General features: G+C 36.1%; 1 protein-coding gene across 3 annotated transcripts in view; it reads left to right on the top strand.

Moving 5' to 3' along the window:
• The window catches only part of tbc1d22a (TBC1 domain family, member 22a), a 137,325-nt gene that overhangs the window by 26,778 nt on the left and 91,553 nt on the right, over nt 1-18,994 (top strand). The window contains exons 6-9 of one of the 3 annotated variants that reach the window (XM_020926539.2): nt 831-901; nt 9,552-9,680; nt 11,600-11,665; nt 18,350-18,464. In XM_020926539.2, the coding sequence (XP_020782198.1) occupies nt 831-901; nt 9,552-9,680; nt 11,600-11,665; nt 18,350-18,464 (381 nt within the window). Of the gene's footprint in view, nt 1-830; nt 902-9,551; nt 9,681-11,094; nt 11,158-11,599; nt 11,666-18,349; nt 18,465-18,994 lie in introns of all 3 variants that reach the window. The other 2 variants (XM_020926540.2, XM_020926541.2) reach the window with 2 other exon arrangements.

Raw genomic sequence — 18,994 nt, 5'->3', positions numbered from 1 at the left:
CTCGTTCGTGAGTTTACAAATATTTATTTTATGCTAAACTACAGCCAAATATGCATGGATTTCCCAAATATGCACAGATTTCTCATATGCACACCAGTATTTCTGAAAATATTTTTACTCCATACGCAAGGGTCATTATCAGTTCATAACATGTTACATAATTGTCTGTGCAGGAATGGCATTCATGCACCAAGCATTGCTCTGAATAGTGATTTCAGTTTTTTAAGAATATGATCTTGTCTTGCAGTAAGGGAATGAGAACCTGCACCCTTTTTTTTTTTTATTGTATCCTAGTTATTAAGTCTAATTCATTGAAAATGTTCTAAAATGAAACACACTAAAGCCAGAAGACAAAGCATTTCTCTTGGACTATTGCAGACACTCAGCCCACTCTCCCGCTGTCGATGTGGCTTGCATTAAGCCATTTTTTCTCAGTCTACAAAGGCCCAAAGGGAGCTGCTTTCAACCAATTTAAAAGTTCAATTTGAACCTCTCCATCCAACTTTATTTTACATTATATCCAGCGCTTCCTCTTGGCCATGAGAGAATGTATTTAATAATCTGTGGCCCTTTCCCTTCAGATAATTTCACAAAGATGAGATGGAAGCTGTGACAGTCAGTAAATTGTAGATGGGTATACTGATGGATGAATGTCCATGAATGAATTATGATGCCGTAAATGTTTGATAAATGGAGTTAGCTTTTGATTCAATAGACTTCATCAGATATTGAACACTTGTGATTTTGTTATTAAAGGATTCTTTGTTTAGGTTAAGCTTTAAAAAAAAAAAAAAATAAAATAAATCTTTCTTCCTTTTCTTGGTTTTCAGATGAGCTACGGAAACTAAGCTGGTCTGGAATCCCTAGACAAGTTCGACCAATAACATGGAAGCTACTATCAGTAAGTTTTACCTATGTATTACTTTGTATTGTGTATCATTGTGCATATTACATACACTCTAACGTCAGAATGGTAAAGCTGTCAATTATAGTTTTTATAGTTTTTCACAATTTCATATCTTGCAGCTGTAGCTGATGATGCTACATTTAGGGCCATTTTGAGAGTAGTAAAACACAGGCATGGTATGTTTGTATCTCTTTTATTTCTAGTGGGTAAGTAATTAGGAACTTGCTTGTTTACAATGATATCTTTTCAAGTGAAGGGTCTCTCTTAATTTCAAGTCCTGTAATGTTATCTTTATATTTAAATTACACAAAATCTGAAATAAATAAAATAATGATAATAATTTCAATAGAGCAACAATACTTACTTACTTATATTACTAAAGAAAAGACACCTAAGCCCCTTAACTGTTCTCTTGATAAGAAACCTTATAATGGCATTAACGCAGCCTACACTTCATAAACAATAAACACATTATTATATATATATATTTTTTTTACACACACAATCACTGTCAGTTTATTCCCATATTTGATTTATGAAGACTCGTAACATCCTCTTTTTTTCCATCTTCAATAGAGAAAATTAATTACGAGCTGCCAATAATTTATTCATGAAACGCGCAATGTGTTTACTCATTAAGCTTTTGTTGTTGTGTACAGCCGAGAGAAGAGCGGCTTTTTGAGCTGCGTGACTATCCCATTAATTACAGCACAATAGTTAATGCGCTGCAGAAAAGATGTCATTAAAGGTGTGTTGGTATTGTGCAAGTAGGAGGTTATCAACTGGCCATTTTAACTAGCTGTTTCTGTTTTGTATGATGCTAAATTGATGACATGCAATATTGAATAAACAGTGTTCACATAATTTCAGAAAACATTTGACTTTCAAAGTAATAAGAAAACAGGTCTTAACTAGATCTAAAAATGTCACAACCATGAAGCAAGTCTATAGTAGTTACCAACAAGCTAACCTGTAGTCTCTTAGTCTGTCTCTCTCTCTCTCTATATCTATCTATCTATCTATCTATCTATCTATCTATATATATATATATATATATATATATATATATATATATATATATATATATATATATATATATACTATATATATATATATATATATATATATATATATATATATATATATATATATATATATATATATATATATATATATATATATATATATATATATATATATATATATATATATATATATATATATATATATATATATATATATATATATATATATATAATATATATATATATATATATAAATAGCTATACATAAAACCTCATATCAGTATTAAATTGACTTGCATTATGTATGAATGTGTCCATTCAACAATTTGAGAAACTCTAGATTGCCCTGGCCTCTTTGGAATTAGGTTGCCGCAATTGTACTTCAGTAATTAATGCAAATTTGTGTACATATTTGTCCAACCTATTATTGTGTGCTTGGCATTTGTGTTGTTACCAATTGTTTTCTGCTGATGATTGTTCAGCTCCTTAAGTGCTAAAAAAGAGCAGGGTATTGTGATATCCAGAAACTCTCATGCATATAAATGTCAGTGAATGCAACACTTTGTACATTTTTTCTTGACACGCTGAGTCAGTGTTCAGTGCAAATGGGAAATCAAGCTAAATAAACTGAACTTTAACTACATTTTGGACCGGAGAACCCTTGCATCCGCTTCCTACAATTTGTTACTGTTCACAAAACACATACATTTGAATGATTAATGTTTTTTTTTTATTAATGTATAATTAAGTAAATCAGAAAATCAATCAAAATGAAAAGTCAACTCAAATGTGCATATCAGTGGTCTCCTCCTTGAGAATGTTATTTTACTTGCCTAGCAAGGTGTCTAAAAATGTAGAATCAGCAGTGAAACTGTCATTGGTACATAAAAGACAAGCAGGTCAACCAACATTCACATGAAACATGCAAATGGTTGATTGTCACAGGACATTTTCCATTCTTAGACCCTTCTTCTCAGCAAGAAAAAATAAAGCAGTGTGGAAAAAGAGGAACTTTGAGGAGAACCAGAGTAAAGGAGAGAGCCACTCTCATGGGCAGACAGGCTGTAGTTGTGTCCAGGACTGACACGTGTCAATTTGCAGATGGATAAAAGGTCCAGTAGAAGGTCCACTCAAGAGAGAGGGATAGAGGGTGACTGATCCAGGGTGAAGGTCAATTTTGTTTGAACATTTCTTTATTTTATATTAGAAATTTTGTTTCAAGATAACCCGCTTTTGTGGGATTAAAGGCACAGGAGTGTCACAATCCTTGTCACATCTTCAGAGGAGTCCTAACACATGAGCGCCTCTTTGTCTCCTGTCTTTGGAGCTTGATCCATTGGAGAAACAGGAGAGATCTGCCACATACACACCCTGTGTCTGTCTCTCTCACTGTATTCCATAAACTTGGCAGAGGCACCTAATAAAACTTCACTCCAGTGATGTCCCTGGTGCCCTTCTGCTGCTCGCCCGCCTGCACCAACTTATTTGATTTCTTTCTCCCCTCCAGCAGGCATGCTTCAGCCGTCTCTCTTCTTTTTACCTGACAAAGACCACAAGAAAACTTTTCCCTTTGCGGTCAGAGCTCTGTAATGCCTTCCCCACAGGCCTAGTATGATCTACAGGCCAAAATCAACTGTCTCCCTGTTATTACCTATTGTGAACATGCAATGTTGCTAGGGTTGTCCAAACCAGGACCCAGATACTAACTGATAATAAACTAGACACTCTATTGAACAAGAAAAATGTTCCTGAATAGTTTTTGAATTATATTGATCTGCGTCATAACTACTGATAAGACCACTTGGTAAAGCACTGCTATTATTTTGTGTGTATTACTATATTTATTTGTTTTAATAAATATAGTATCAAACCTCTTAGTATCTCCATCCCCTTTGATCCCCTTTTTCTGTTTAGTGATGAGCAAATATTTCAAATTTTTGGAACATTTACAGTTATTCAGATGATGCTGCATAGATTTCTGTGTTCTCTGTGGATGGGTGCTTTGTCTTTTGATATATGACCAAACATTGCTTCTAGCATCCGGAAGCAATCCATTTTGCACTTTCTATTTATTCATAATAATAATACCATTTGTTTAAAGAGCACTTGCAGTCCGGGCCTTGAGGAAAGAGGAAGAAATTAAATGACTTTTCTGCTTTGTAGGAGTGTGCTGGCCTGTGGCAATATGTGCATTCCCTAATGAAGTGTGGCTGTTAAATGTGAAGAAGGGAAACTAACTGGGTGTAGAAATATTGATAGGCTAAAGGGAAGAATGAGACGCACAGTGACTGATTTGGAGATTATGTTCAACAGTTAGCCTACACCAGTGCTCATGATGATATCGCCACAGGGACAAGTACATGCGTTTTGTCATTTGATGTGACAAAAAAAATGCATAAATTATAAACAGAAAATTCTGCTGTTGCCCATAAACTGAAATCTAACTTAAACCCATGGAGCATTTTCAAATACTTTTACACAAGGCCTCGTAGTAATGATTGTAACCTCATTTCCTGGATTTGTAATAGTCTGTAGTCTACCTTAGCGAGATACATTTTTATTCTAGGTAGGTTAAAGTGACTTGAATCAAGAACATTTTATTTTTATTGAGTAAATTCAACTTGGCATGTAAAATTATCTACCAGCGAAATAAGTGTTTTTTCTTAATTCAAGCAACATTAGATTTTGTTTCTTATTTAAAGTTCAAAGAGTTGTTGTTTTTTGTTCTTAAAATATGAAAATGCATCTTGCTACACTTAATTACAAAAAGTCTTGTTCCACTGGTAGATAAATTTCCTTGTCAAGTGAAATTAACTCAAATCATAATAAAAATGTTTTTAATTCAAGAAATCTTAACTTGGGAAAATTTTTGTTTTTGCAGTGTATTAAACTCAATGCTGGCCTATTTTAACTTGCGCTGAGACTATATTGATTAATGATTGAGCTGAGGCTATATTGATAAATGATTATCAATATATGGAAAGCTAAATGTTTTCCTAGTTGTTACTTTATGTAAAAATGTCATCCAGGTCATTACAATCCTAACCAATACTGATCATGTTTGTTCTTCCACAGTATGTTGATGTAACCATAGTCTGCTTCCTACTCTAGAGGCCTGAGCAAATTACATTTTGTAAACAGCTTCAGACTCCGAGTTGAAAGATGCATTTGTTTTCTAAATCTTTGGGGATGAGCAGACTTGAGCCACTTTTCCTCCAGATGGATTGTCTTAAAAAACGGACTGACATACCCACCACTCACAAACTCTTCTCCGTCACACGATGGGTATTCTCAGTAAGTTATAATTCTAAATTCACAAATAGCCCATCATCTTCTTGAAAGCTGTACACACTTCTCTTCCAAATGGAATATTTCAATAACAGTCCTCTATTTTAGGCTTTTATTTTCTGAATGATTTTGTAATGCATTATGTGCTCCATGCTGTTTCTTCAAACAACTCTTCAAAATGTTATGGCAAGATGTGTAGTTACAGGTGCCTCTGGATAAACATGGCGGCCAAAAAACTCGACATCCACTAAATCACATTATATTCTATAGAAAAATATTAGTCCTGAAATCCTTGGTTTTCATACCAAGAAGAAATAAAGTTTTACTCAACTTTTGTCCATTTGAGTCTCTGGACACTTTGTTTCCTGTCTGGTTTTAAGATAATGTGCTGCTGCTAAGTACAAATCTATTTAAGATTGTAAGGCTGCTTGCTAAAAGAAACAATTTCAAAGTCCCCAAATGGATTCCCAGAGCATATTTCGCCTGTTTTTGGAGCGAGTTTAGTGGAGTGGGAGATGCATTAGAGTGGTGAAGGATTGGGAGGATGAAGAGGGAGATTTTATGTAGACTGATTAGCGGAGGCAGCCAGAGTGTTATGGGCACATTTTTCTACATCAGGTCACATAGAGCAGTAGTGCATATGCTCCAGCGTCATCGCTCCATCTCGCCGTGGCAATGGGACAGGGACTCTTGACATTTTATACACGGAATAAAACTAAAGTGGAAATTTGTCTCCGAAGTTCAAACTGCATTAGACATTGTTGGTGTATAGTTCAATTATTGATGCTGATTGGGGACCGTATCATGAGGGTCTTTTCTTTTTTCAAAATGGAATTAGCTTCACAAGTTGGAGAAAAGGTGAAACAGGGTTAGACTGTTCAAAAACTACTATTCAAATGAGAACTGAAGTGCACAAAGGTCCTTGGAAGACAAAGCTGCACAATACATTGTGAGGATACAACAATGCATTCAAAATCCATATGTTTAATGCAGTTTGGGAGCCAGTATTGATTTCCATGACCTTGATTGAGCATCTCCAACTATCTTTCTGCAGCCATACATTCATCAGTTGTCAAATTAATGCTTTACATTTTCCATATGCGCACATTGTCTAGTCATTATAGTGGACACGTTAAAGCATTACCTAAACATTGTGCAAGCTAATTAATTCTGGTTAATGAATTAATCTCAGTCTAATTTAGGAGGCAGTTAATAGTCCTTTCAGAGTACCCTTGTGTGGATCCTGTGGAGCGAGTGCAGCTGCAGCACTGACTGACCTCCACTAAAATGTCCATTAACCTTCACCACTCACAAATCTTCCTCTCCTTCATCTGCTCTGCCAACGTCACACCCACAACTGTTGTTAGGGCTGTCCTTGTCTTGGATGGGTTTTCTTATAAGGGAATTTACACCGATTTTTGTCAGATAGATTGCTACATTTGGCAGTGTACCAAAGTTCTTGAGATAAGTTGTATTGATTGAAGGGCCTGTATTATGCAAAATGTATCGTACTTTTCAGAGTTTTTCCTTATTGAAAACATTTTGTGTATGAGCTGGAAGTTTTTTTTTTTTTTCTATAAATGAAGTCTAAGTTGATAAGAAAGCCCCCCAAAATTCATAATCTAGGCTTTTTTTGTTAAAGTTTGTTCATTTTTATTAGTTTGAGAAAGTAATGCCTACTACACATCAAAATAATTCAAGGAACTTATTGTGTACTATGGCGGTTTTAATTCTTACCTTATAGTTCTTTGTAGATGTTCCCACTTGTGGTTGATATCTGGACCCTTGACACATCTTAACTGCATATCCAAAAATCTTTTAGTAGCTTCAATTTGTCTTTGCCAGAAAATTTTGTCCTCAGAATTTGCACAGCCCTTGTCCTTGTCTGCATGATGGTGCCATTTCTCATCATTTTAAAATATGTCTGAAGACAGTTTTATTCAGACACTTTTAGTTATGAGTCCTTTTAATGTTCTAATCACCTATTTTTGGTCTCATATACTGAATTGTACAATTTATTTGGTATTGGATTGGCTAATACATTTTTGTTGCTGTTTGGTTTTGATACATCTTTTTTGCTCCAAATCTGTGTCTTGAATAAGCCAACTCCTGGGATGGCCAATAAAATCTAACTTTTGCTCACTGGAGTGAAGGGATACTTGAGGGTGCATGAGAGAGGTACATGTGTGTGTTTTAGCTCCACTGCAAAGCAACTCTACAAAAACAGCGTTAGACAACAGTAGACACACTTAATTCAATGCTTTTGTCTGGTTAGCTTTTTGTCACAAAGAGTTTGTTTGATGGCCATTTCAGTAAAGCTTGTCCAAGACTGAGTTGCTTTCACATGTGACTGAACAGTCGCCAGATCCGTCCCCAGACAAACGCTGGCTTTAACTTCACAGTATTGACAAATAAAAGTGGAGGAGGAGGATTAATGAAGAGTGCTAGAACATCTCCGTTTACTGAAAGCACTCTCGGCTCTGCTCTTAGCTGACCTCTGGGAATATTGCACAAGGTTACAACCACACTGAACAGCTTTTACCAGCTTTTGAAATTATAAGTTATATTAAGATATATGGCCATGCACTACAGGCTGTCAAAAGTGTGTTTGTTAAATTACGATTGCCATGGAAATCTGTTGTACAAGAGCTGGCAGTGCGCTAAGGGCTGACAAACTGGCTTGGCTTTTCTTGGCCCTTGATCTCTTTGCACAATTGGACCAATATCTTGGCAGAGGTCTCTTTGTAATCATATATATTGATGCACCCTTTGTAAAACTTTTAAAGAAGTTAAAAATATAAAATGAAACTAAATTAAATATGAAATAAGTGCTATAGAAGTTTCCTTCTAAGATTCTCTCATCTCATTATCATAATCAGTTGGTCTTTAATCATATCCTAAAACTGCAGTAACCCCAACTTTATATTGCTCAATGTTTTAAAAATAAGTCTTTAAGTTTTTATTCTAGTGTTAGCGGCTACATCGGAGTCATCCTCAAAAGACTCCAACTGTGAATATTTCAGAGCCTGTGGTCGCAGAGCTTGCTTTAATAGGCTTTACATTTGTTCACTGTTGTCACCAATCTTACTTCTCATCATTGCATAAGCCTGACCGAACATCGGATACACTCTTACCAACTTGTGCTCACTTAAAAACAGGCCTGACAAACAGTCCCTTCAGTGCTGCAACACAAATTACCATTACTCCAAGACAAACATGGAAAAAGGTAGCTTCTCCTTGGAGGCACAACATTTGGTCAAAGTGAAGTCTGTCAGCCCCTTGCTGGGAGACTTTGGTTAGCTGAGAAAATTTTAAGCTAGTCTTTAAAATAATACAGCCCAAATGAAAAGTATTTTCACAGTTATAACTAGTTCTAACAATTATATACATTTTCTTTACTAAAAAGTCTTTATATTGTTAAATAAAGATGAAGGTAAGCACTTCAAGGGGTCCTTTTACATACAAGTTCCCTGAGAATGGACCCAAAATATCAGAGAAAACAGGCTGTGATCTAACAAAAAAATCCTTAATTTTAAATGAAGAGCCAGTGTGATTTGATGTAGCTTGCATCAACATTCTCCTTTTTGTAAGATATTTGATTTTTTTTTTTATTTGGTTTTGTGTCAAACTCAAAGTATGGGTTTAAGAAGAAGTAGGTTGTATGAAAGGCTCATTAGGTGGTGCACATTGACAGATAAAGAAGTAAAAGAGTAGAGAGTTCATGCTGTTAAACACCCTCAGCTTGGAGCATCTCAAAGGCTGTCTTTGTTAATACCAACAGAACTGTATTAATGAGTCTCATGTGAATAGCATGCATATGTCAGTGTGTTAGCAGACAGGTATATTAGACTGAAGTCTGCCAGGGCTTATATTTCGTTTATACATAATAAATTATTCTGAAATTCAGTCTCCCTGTACACTTTGGGATGTGATCATGTTGGCTATTGCAAAAAAATTGCTTGCCAAAGAATCACATGTAATGACTGGAAAATAATTTACCCCAGTTTAAAGGTTGAATATTATAATTCTGTCTTTTTAAATTGCATTAACTTACATGGAGGAACCTCTTGGATTATGACATGATTAGTGAGGGAGGAGCAATTGTTTTGAGCTGTAGAGATGGACATTTTAGAATTTTGTATATACTTCAATTGCTTTACTGCCGGGTCTAGTGTGCCTATACATGTTTACAACACATGTGTAGCTGCTTCACATGTTTTTGTTTCAATCACATTTTTAATGTCAAAAATATTTAAAAAAAAATCTAGTTAACAGTTAGTCTATAGTTTTGCTCTCAGTGTCATTCTTTCTTTGCTTTTCTTTGTTCATAGGGATACCTGCCAGCCAATGCAGAGAGAAGAGAGAGTGTACTACAACGGAAAAGACAAGAATATTTTGGCTTCATCCAGCAATACTACGACTCCCGCAATGATGAGCACCACCAGGACACATATAGACAGGTATAGCCACTCATTTGCATATGCAATAGCTTCTTCCTCTCACTAATGTATTCTTACAGCTAAAATACAGGATATAGCCATTTTGTGTGAATATGATAAAAAGCATATTGTGGCAGGAATGGACCATCCAGAGAAGATTACACAAAACTGTTGTGTGCTTAAATTACAGTCTCCCTACCTATACATCTTCAACTACTTTCCACCCAAGTTGATAAGGAACATCAAAGTGCGACATCAATAGAAAATTCTAGTATTTATTCACATCAAGTCCAATTTCACGTTGATCTCCCTTGCAGCTCTGCCAAAAATCTAGAGTACTTTGTTTGATGAGAGTAGGAAACATTTTTAAAGGACCCTTCTTTTGGCATTTTTTTGTCTTGTAAATTTGTTGTAAACACCTATTTTGTGTGATTTTCTTTCTGTTGTAAAGTGTGTTTGGACTGCTTGCAAATGATTGCTTGAGAGTTGAGAAAATATTCTGTGTAGGCTTAATATGAAATATTTTTTTCTCCTACAGGGGTTCTCAAACTTTGTGTATGTCTAATAGTTTAATTTATACTAATAATTAATTGAAATAAATACAGCAGTACCGAACCAGGACATATGAGTAAAACAAGAGTGAACCACTTTTTTCCGGTGGATTGTCTGCTACCTGCTTGTCTCCTTGGAGAAGTTTTTGCCCAGATCTGTGACCAACCCAATGAATAATGATAAATTTGAATATGGAACATTCCAGGCAAAGAAAATGCATGGGACCCTCTACCGGAAAAGTTCCATTATGAATCTTTTTGAACTATCTTGTGTAGAGATAATGTACTGTATTAATCAGACTGGATTGAACAGCAATTCTCCTGTTCCACTAGATGAAGTCCCATTACACTGTCTACACTCTGTTTGATGGTGTTCATATGGGATACAGTCAGCTGCTCTGTCTTTGTGACTTGTGCCTGTCCATCTGTTTCCATCTTTACATATTTGTTTATATTTATTGGAACTCGCTTGAACAGCTTGATTGTTTAAATACATATGGAGGAGGCATTTTAGAAACACTAGTGTGCATAAGGGACTGATTGAAGTAAGATTTCGGCTCTGTCCCAAAAGATTGTGAGGGAGCGTATGTGTTCAGAGATTCACAGTTAAGTTGTGGGAACACATGTAGTGCATATTTGGTGAAAGTCAACTTGTGGTGTAAACTGATGCTGTAGAGACAGTTTTTCCTTTTCCAGACTTTCCTTTATGTTAAGCTTCTAATTTGAATAGTTAACTGTTTATATATACAATACATATATGCTAGAAAAAGTTATATACCTCTTCTTTCATATTCTTATATCTTTTATAAAGAAGAAAACGAGAAGACAGAGCTTCATGTATTTTTTTATTTTTTTTATTGTGACCTGTTTTTCTCCCATGTCAGATCCACATAGACATTCCTAGGATGAGCCCAGAGCATTTGGTACTGCAACCAAAGGTGACGGAGGTAAGGCGGTCATAGCGGTGCCATCCCATCTATGGCCCCTCAGTAACCGCAGCAAGAGGCACACTCAACAACACACCTACAAACCAGGACTTTATGTCTGGCTTGACTCCCAGCCGCTGTCCTGCATCCGTCTGAATCTTTTTGACAAATCTGTCTCCTGTCATATCGTTTATGTATGGTGCTGGAAGTCTGAAATGGTGTCAAGGTGGTCTAACTTGCACACTCTTCATCACATGCTGTCACAGGGAAGCAGAAGGAGGACCACTGGAATGATCCATTTCAGACAAAGCTATTCCCACCTCCATCTGCCTGCAGTCCAATCAGGAACCAATGCACTAACTGTAGCCTTCTTATGTCTGTCCATGTAATGGCTGCAAGAATCTGTGCTAATCTAAAACTGCCCGTTGCTTCAGTGTTGTCTTTTCTCTTTCTCTCTCTGCAGATTCACATTGACATACCGAGAACTAATCCTCTTATTCCTCTCTTTCAACAAGCTTCTGTTCAAGAGGTGAGACCAGATCCAAACCACTGCTGCCCCCTGCCCATACACCCACACCTCATGCACACCTCAGCGGGGGGGTCTCCCCCCTACGTCTTCTGGGCACATCAAAAAGTAGCTTCATAAGACCTAGAGCCTAGATGCATGAGCAGTAAAAAAAAAAAAAAAGTATAAAATAACTTTGAAATACATAAGCACACTTCAGGAAAAGTATTTTATATTACAGTATGCTGTCTCATTACGCATGGCTATGCGACTACTAAAAATGCTACGCCCATATACTAGTGCTGTGTAGTCAAATTCAGTATTGTTTTACACTTCAGTGATATGAATGAGGGTTCCTTTAGAAATACATTTTTACTTTTTTTTGTTGTTTACTTTAGAATAGGCGATACTTATATCTGCAATGCACTGCATGGTTTGCATGGATGAGCAATACACCTAACAGATACTACTCACTGGGCCCCAGTCATGAATCTTTTCTTAAAAATATTTCCTAACTTTCACTTTGAGAAAATGCCGAGAGAACTGTGTGTTAGATTCACAAAGCATTCTTAAGCTCCCAAATTCCTTAAATGACAGTTGCCCCTAATTCACCAACATCCAGCTACGAACACCTCTGCACTCATTTACATTTTATTTACATAGAAAATTACTATGTATTTGGTTAGAAATGCCCTCTGAACTTCCATATATGGCATTATGGGCTTGGCATTCTGACGCATGAAAGTGCGAGGCAGAGAGTGTACGAGGTTTTACAGCTTCAGCTGTGATTTCAAATGTCCAAACTTACAAGAACACAGTCAGTGAGGAAATATTTAAGTCATAAACTTATTTCAATAAGCGGACACATTTATCATATTTATCGCGCTGTCCGCGATCGCAGAAATAAATAGCAAGGGAAGGGTTCTGGGGTGGGAGTGCATAAGAGTGCGCTCTGGTCATGGGGGTCAGGGGGGTGTTGGGGTGTCAGGAGGGCATGATGGGGTGATGAGTCCAGCACGATATCCAGGCGCAGGGCTGTAACAGTGGCCCATATGGAGAGCACTGAGGCTCACTGCAGCCTGTATAAAGTTTGTTAGACCCAACATTCCACATGCTCTATAAAATGCATCATAAATGTAATTGGATCACATAGTAATATGTTTATAGGAAATCTTTTAAGAAAATATATAACTTACCATCATGGAGGAATTTGAATTTTTTTAATAGTAATAATATTCTAAAACGGTAGAATTTTTGTTCTTTTTGTTGTATTTGTTCTTACAGAAGAACATTTTCAGTTAAGAAAACATGTTGTGAATGCAGAAATTGTTCGTAAGAAGGTCATAAGTACAAACTTGTTCGTAAAAATGTTTCATGAATGAGGCCCAATATTTTTAAGTAACCTACTAAACAACATTTAAATGTACAGGCTAGTATTAGGAAAACTGGGCCATTTAAGCACATCTGGGTGCTTGGACCATTAAGTCCCTGATCTAGAATTCCAGGTTCCTTAAATCTGTTGTGTGCAGAGGTGCTCAGAGTTGCTTAGGATTCTACTGCAGTGTGCACATGGTGTATCTTTTGTATAAATAAGACTTAAGGGTCTGCCTGGACAGCTCCTCATTACGATTTTACATAGAAATTAACATGATTCTATGCAGGTCTGGAGGGTTAAGCTGAACTTTCTTATTTACACTTGGGGACGGCTTTGCCAGACACACCAGTTGGTGGCCTGACAAGATGTGAAGTGAAAATACAGATCTCATAATGAGGTTCAGGCTAACGAGGCGGACAGTGTGGTGCTGTGGATATACACCTACACTGCACAGCTATAGGGCCAGACATTTTACCCACAGGAAGAAGCTGAAAACTTATGTAACATTTATTAAGGCTAACAAAACAGGCATTGTTGTGTGGACTCTGACTACATCATACGCTCAACACCCTGGCCATGCCGCCTCATGTTGGCGCTACACTGTGTACAATAGAGCTCATGGCCATCAGCTGAAACTTAAGGGAATTGCATATTAAGAATGACATGCAGGTGAAGACTACTTCTCTACACATTGAGACTTTTTCAGATATGATTGAGTTTCCTTGGCAAAATAATGGAAATGATTCATTATTTTATCAGAAAACTGCTTTTTCTACATGCATAGACAGTATGATTTGCACTATAATTTAAAAAGCTTATACTTCCACTACTTTGTGATTTCCTTTTGATTTAATGCTTAGAAAAAAACTCAAGTGGACAACTTGAGCACACCAATAACAAGGATATTTTACATGTGTAGTTTACTTCCAAATCAAATGTAAAAAATTCGATGTGATAGATGATACAGTGATACATTCATCAGTATATTACACATGATCTATGGGGATCTATCTCTGGGATCTATCACAATTTGTGCAAAGTAGATTTTAACAGTATTTCTTTCTTAAACCAACACCCGCACAAACTTGATACTTTCATTTTAATAATCAAAACAGTGAATGTGTCAAATGTAAACATGCAACAAAAATATACTGTTACAAAATGTTTTTGTAAAATTTATCTAAACATATTCATGGCCTTATATTGATATTGAACAGCCCACTTAATACTGTATCACCAGAAATGGTTTCACTATCTACTTGCAATAATTTTACACAGCCCTACTTGCTAAATTGTGCCCTTGCAGACTATAGCTCAAGCTTGTGAGAGTTTGGTTTATTTCTGTACATTTTCTTACAATCACACTTATACTGTATACTTGCATTGTAAGACACCCTTTTACCTCTTGTCCCCTCTTTCATACTCCCAAAAGTCATATCTCCTTTCTGCTCTTCGACTCTGCCCCTTTTGCGTGCACACAGACAATCTCTAGCCTCAACTGAAATATTCAGGCTGCGTTCTCCGCATATATTTTGTATGCAACAGACTCCAAAAGCACACTCTCTCCGTCTCTTTTATACGGTTATGCTTGCTGCGCCACCACCTGAAAATCACCTCTGCTTCATTACATTCAATTGTTTGTCTCTGCGCCGCACTCTGGGGGCTCCAAAAGATTTAGTGGAGATGGAAGCCAGTCAACAGTCTGCTCCATTCGCAAAATAGAGGAACGCTAAAGCAATTTTGCTGCTATTTCCTAGTGGTATCCTATATTTTTTTTGAACAATACTGTTTTGAAGATTTTTGATAATCATCCAATTATAAGTTTTAGAGCCAAATGGGAAACCACCTGTAGTTGTAATTGCTGAAAACTCAAAAGCAATTAGCTAGTCCAGAAATTCAAATTCATTTTTTTACACTTCAACACAAATTAAAAGTGCATAATTAGCAGGGACACTGGCAACTTGGCACAAGTGGATATTTAAAAATGTGATCAATGTTCAACACATGGTACCACTGATTGATACTTGTTTTGGCTTGAAGTGAGCATTCATCACACAAAATGACATACTCCAGTGGCAAAACCCATTTGTAATTCAGTCATATAAGTGTTACAACTACTCATCACACCATCTATTAGCAAAAAAAAACTATATTACAGGCAAAATATGGTTCTAACATATGGACAGACATGGCCTGAAATCAGTCATTTTGAAATAGTATAGTGACACATATATTAATTAAAGAAAGAAAGTGCTGATGTCAGAGTGCCTCCTCTGAGAGCAGAAACTAATGGAGTAAGTCTTACTTTGTCTTATGATGACATGAAAACCATTTTGTTGTATTGAATTTCTTTCAAAGCTATGATACAGACTATATTGCAATCCTGGGGGCTCGGGTTTAATGGAACTGAACCGGAGCTCTATGACTCTAGAGATATGGCAAAACAGATTTCCTCTCTGGCAGATGAAGCACATTATGAGAAGAACATGAAATTAGTGTAAGATTAACACAATTTACACAACTACCAACGGCTGCACATGACTTGGTTCAATCAGGCCCTTTATTACAGTACACACTGAAGCCATCTTTAGCTTTTATGTAAACATAACACAAGATAAGACTTTGCAAAACTGAAGAAGCACCAGAACACTTTGGTACTTCATAAAATTGAACTATGCTCATCACTATAATCCATTCTATAATTTTCTTTCTGTTTTAATGTCAACAATTACAGTTGACCAGCATAAGTATTTTTCAAACTTTATTACAGTTGCAATTTATGGTAAACAAATGGCACTTCAAATAGTAGCAATTGTTCTAATTATAATTGTAGTAATAGAAATGAATATGGTAATATTGAGCACCTAAGTAGGTTTTGGGTGGGATTTCTCTGTGTGTGGCTCTGTGCCCATGTGAAATATTCATGTCAGCTTTTGAGATTGGAGTGGAAAGAAAGTCCCATTAGCCGCTCTCAGTGCAGCACCAGCAGCTCTGTGTGTTTGATGGATAGGGCTTTGATAAGGAGAGAAGAGGTGCAAGATGTGGAGGCAGGTAAAGGTGTAAGGAGAGCTAGAGTGAAATACCGTATGGCCATATTGTCCCTCCTGCAAACATTGATCAAATTAGTTAAAATAAAAAATGAATAGGTATGTGTACTAGCTTGCCAAAAATATTCCTGTCAAAAGAGGGTTTTCAATGGGATTTAGGCTGTTAGAGATGTGATGGGAAGATGGTTTTACTGTGATAAATAATACAATATAATAGCTATGGTGTGAGTGTATATGAGTGTATTACAGATAGGTATAGGTAAGTAAGTAGCCCTTAACCATGACAATATGACTACTGTCGGGCTGAGGTGAGGATGTGAAATATATTGTGGAATACAGTACACTGGGCAGTGAGGGATGTTGATGTACTGAGATAATATATATTAAACATATTCATATGTTGCACAATTAGAATATCTATAATAAAAGAAATATAGAGAAATATGGTAAACTTGAATTGTAATTTTTGTCACCCACCCAATTTGTTCAACAATATTGACGGTTGTGTGCAACAAAGGTGGAATTTTTCAACTGGGAAGAAAAACAAAGGAAGAATTTATAGAGAAAAAATGAAGAGAGGAGGAGAGGGAGAGGTGTGACTTGGAGGAAGGAGCATTGCACAGAGACAAACTCAGATGGAAGAAAATAGACGAGAAGATGCAGGAGACCAGCACCAAAGCCAAAAAACAAAGTTCAAAGAGACCTTTTTTGTGTAGATAAAACACAGCGTAGGAACTGAGGTGAGGTGCTAGATTCTGAGGAAGCAACATTAACAGAAAAAAACAAAATCTTTATTCCACAATGTTGAGTGTAGATTCTGCCTGTGTGAATAATCAAAATAAAACATGAAAAAAACAATAAGTGCTTTAAACGCATTTGTGTAAGAAAAAATGGTTGTTGTAGGAAAGGAAAAGCATATACAAACTGAAAACATGCAGTGTTCATTCTCTGTAGATCAGTGTTTAAAACAACAGAGGGATGCATAATTTGATTGAGTGTCACAGGAACACTGTGAATCAAATGTGATACATATTCAACTTTGCAAATGTCCAACAATGGCAATCTGGAGACAGGAATTAGATTTGTAAATTTGAAAAAGTTGTGGGATGACTTTAGTTACAGAAAGGTAGGACAATACTTTTTTGGGGACAGTATTTAGCATGTATACATTTTCTGTACATTACTTGGCAAAGTATAGTTAATTATTTTTTTGGTTATATGAAGAGATTTGAGCTGTAGAAGATTGAATAATTCTTCTGCTGTATACTTATTGCAGCTTGTTTTTTTAACAATATTGTAGATTTAGAATAGTTTTTGTGGTTTAAATCTGCTCTTGAGTTACTGTGTCAGTGGCAAAAATCACTTTCAATATTATTGTCTATCTCCTATATTTTCTGTTGAACTTCAAAATCTGTTATCATGACAGGCCTACAGAGAAGTTAGTTTTCTTGTACCTACCAAAAGTTTGTCATGGTAATTCTGGATGAATATTATTTAAAACAGACTGTCAAATGTAGATACTATTATTACCAGAAAATGAAATGTATGTAGTGCTCAAAAGGTCAAGTCATTGTGCTTCTCCACAGCAAAGTGCTCAGTTTGTCCCTTCTGCTTTTCAATTTTTAATACAAGCTTAACAATGCTGCCGTGCTTATGTTGTCTTAGGATAACTTTGAAAATTTGACACAAAAAATAAAAACTGAAGTGCTCATTTCTGACTGAACTTGTAGAACATTCTGTTGAACATAACATTAAAATGTTATGCAAAGCCATAGCATATTTTCATGCCTGACCCACTGCAAACACAACTGCATGTTTTTCTGCTTTCTCTGCACCAGCCTGGCATGCCTCAATTTACTGTAATTTATACCACTGATTTACACACCTCACATATTTAAACACCTACATCAAAAGCTGTAATTTGAACTTGCAATTAGTGAGCATAAATTGCCTCTAAAAATGGTTGTTAATGTATTGAGAAAACTGTAATTATACTTTCTGGAGAAATTTGGTTTAGATGCAGTATGGACTTGCAGCTCTAAAGAATAACAGACCATTGCTAAATAATTGTTTTCTTCTGTAGGGCTAACCAAGTGAAGCAAACGCCTTATTTTTTCTCACAATATTTCTTCCAAAATCCCACAAAACTATTAGAGAGGGATAATGATGATTTACCAGTAGTTTACAGTGGTCTCTTGTATTTGGAGCTGCTTACTGTATTTGCATGCATATTTAACCTAACTTAACCACTCTGACCTTGTGTTTTTTTTATTTTTTTCATTAAAGATTTTTGAAAGGATATTATTTATCTGGGCAATTCGACACCCGGCCAGTGGATACGTTCAGGGCATCAACGACCTGGTCACGCCTTTCTTCGTAGTCTTCGTGTTTGAATACATTGGTAAGTGTTGTTTTGTTTTTTTAAACCCGTAGCATAATTGCAAGGATGGTCTGAGGGTGTCATGAAAAAATGGTGGTTAGTGGTGATCTGTCTAAACCAGTGCCATGTTTGTTTTGGCATTTCAAACTGTCTTTAGAACCGTTAATGAGGGTAAATCCACAAAGCACTCTGCAATTGTGGTCACAAAGATGCAATTAGAAATTCCCATGTTCATTGTGGGCTAAGAAACATGATGATTTTGCTTTACCATTGAATGCTGTTGATCCATTAGAGCCAATAGGCTCTGTGCACAGCAGCGCCCAGCAACCTCACTGTTAGCGTCACTAATTCCTGTCCAGTTTAATCTCTGAGGTTTTTGCTGAGTCATGCTTAGCTGCATACATATTTAAAGATAAGGCAGTGAACAGGGAGCTGTGGGTGGATGTCACTGACAACATGATAAAAAGTACACAAATAAAATGGATACTATATATATACATATATATATATATATATATATATATATATATATATATATATATATATATATA

Source organism: Boleophthalmus pectinirostris, unplaced genomic scaffold (genome assembly GCF_026225935.1).
Source record: "Boleophthalmus pectinirostris isolate CB_2022bp ecotype Guang Dong unplaced genomic scaffold, ASM2622593v1 HiC_scaffold_18, whole genome shotgun sequence".
NCBI lineage: Eukaryota > Metazoa > Chordata > Actinopteri > Gobiiformes > Gobiidae > Boleophthalmus > Boleophthalmus pectinirostris.
Note: the sequence above shows the minus strand (reverse complement) of the source record. Positions and strands in the feature narration are given on the sequence as shown.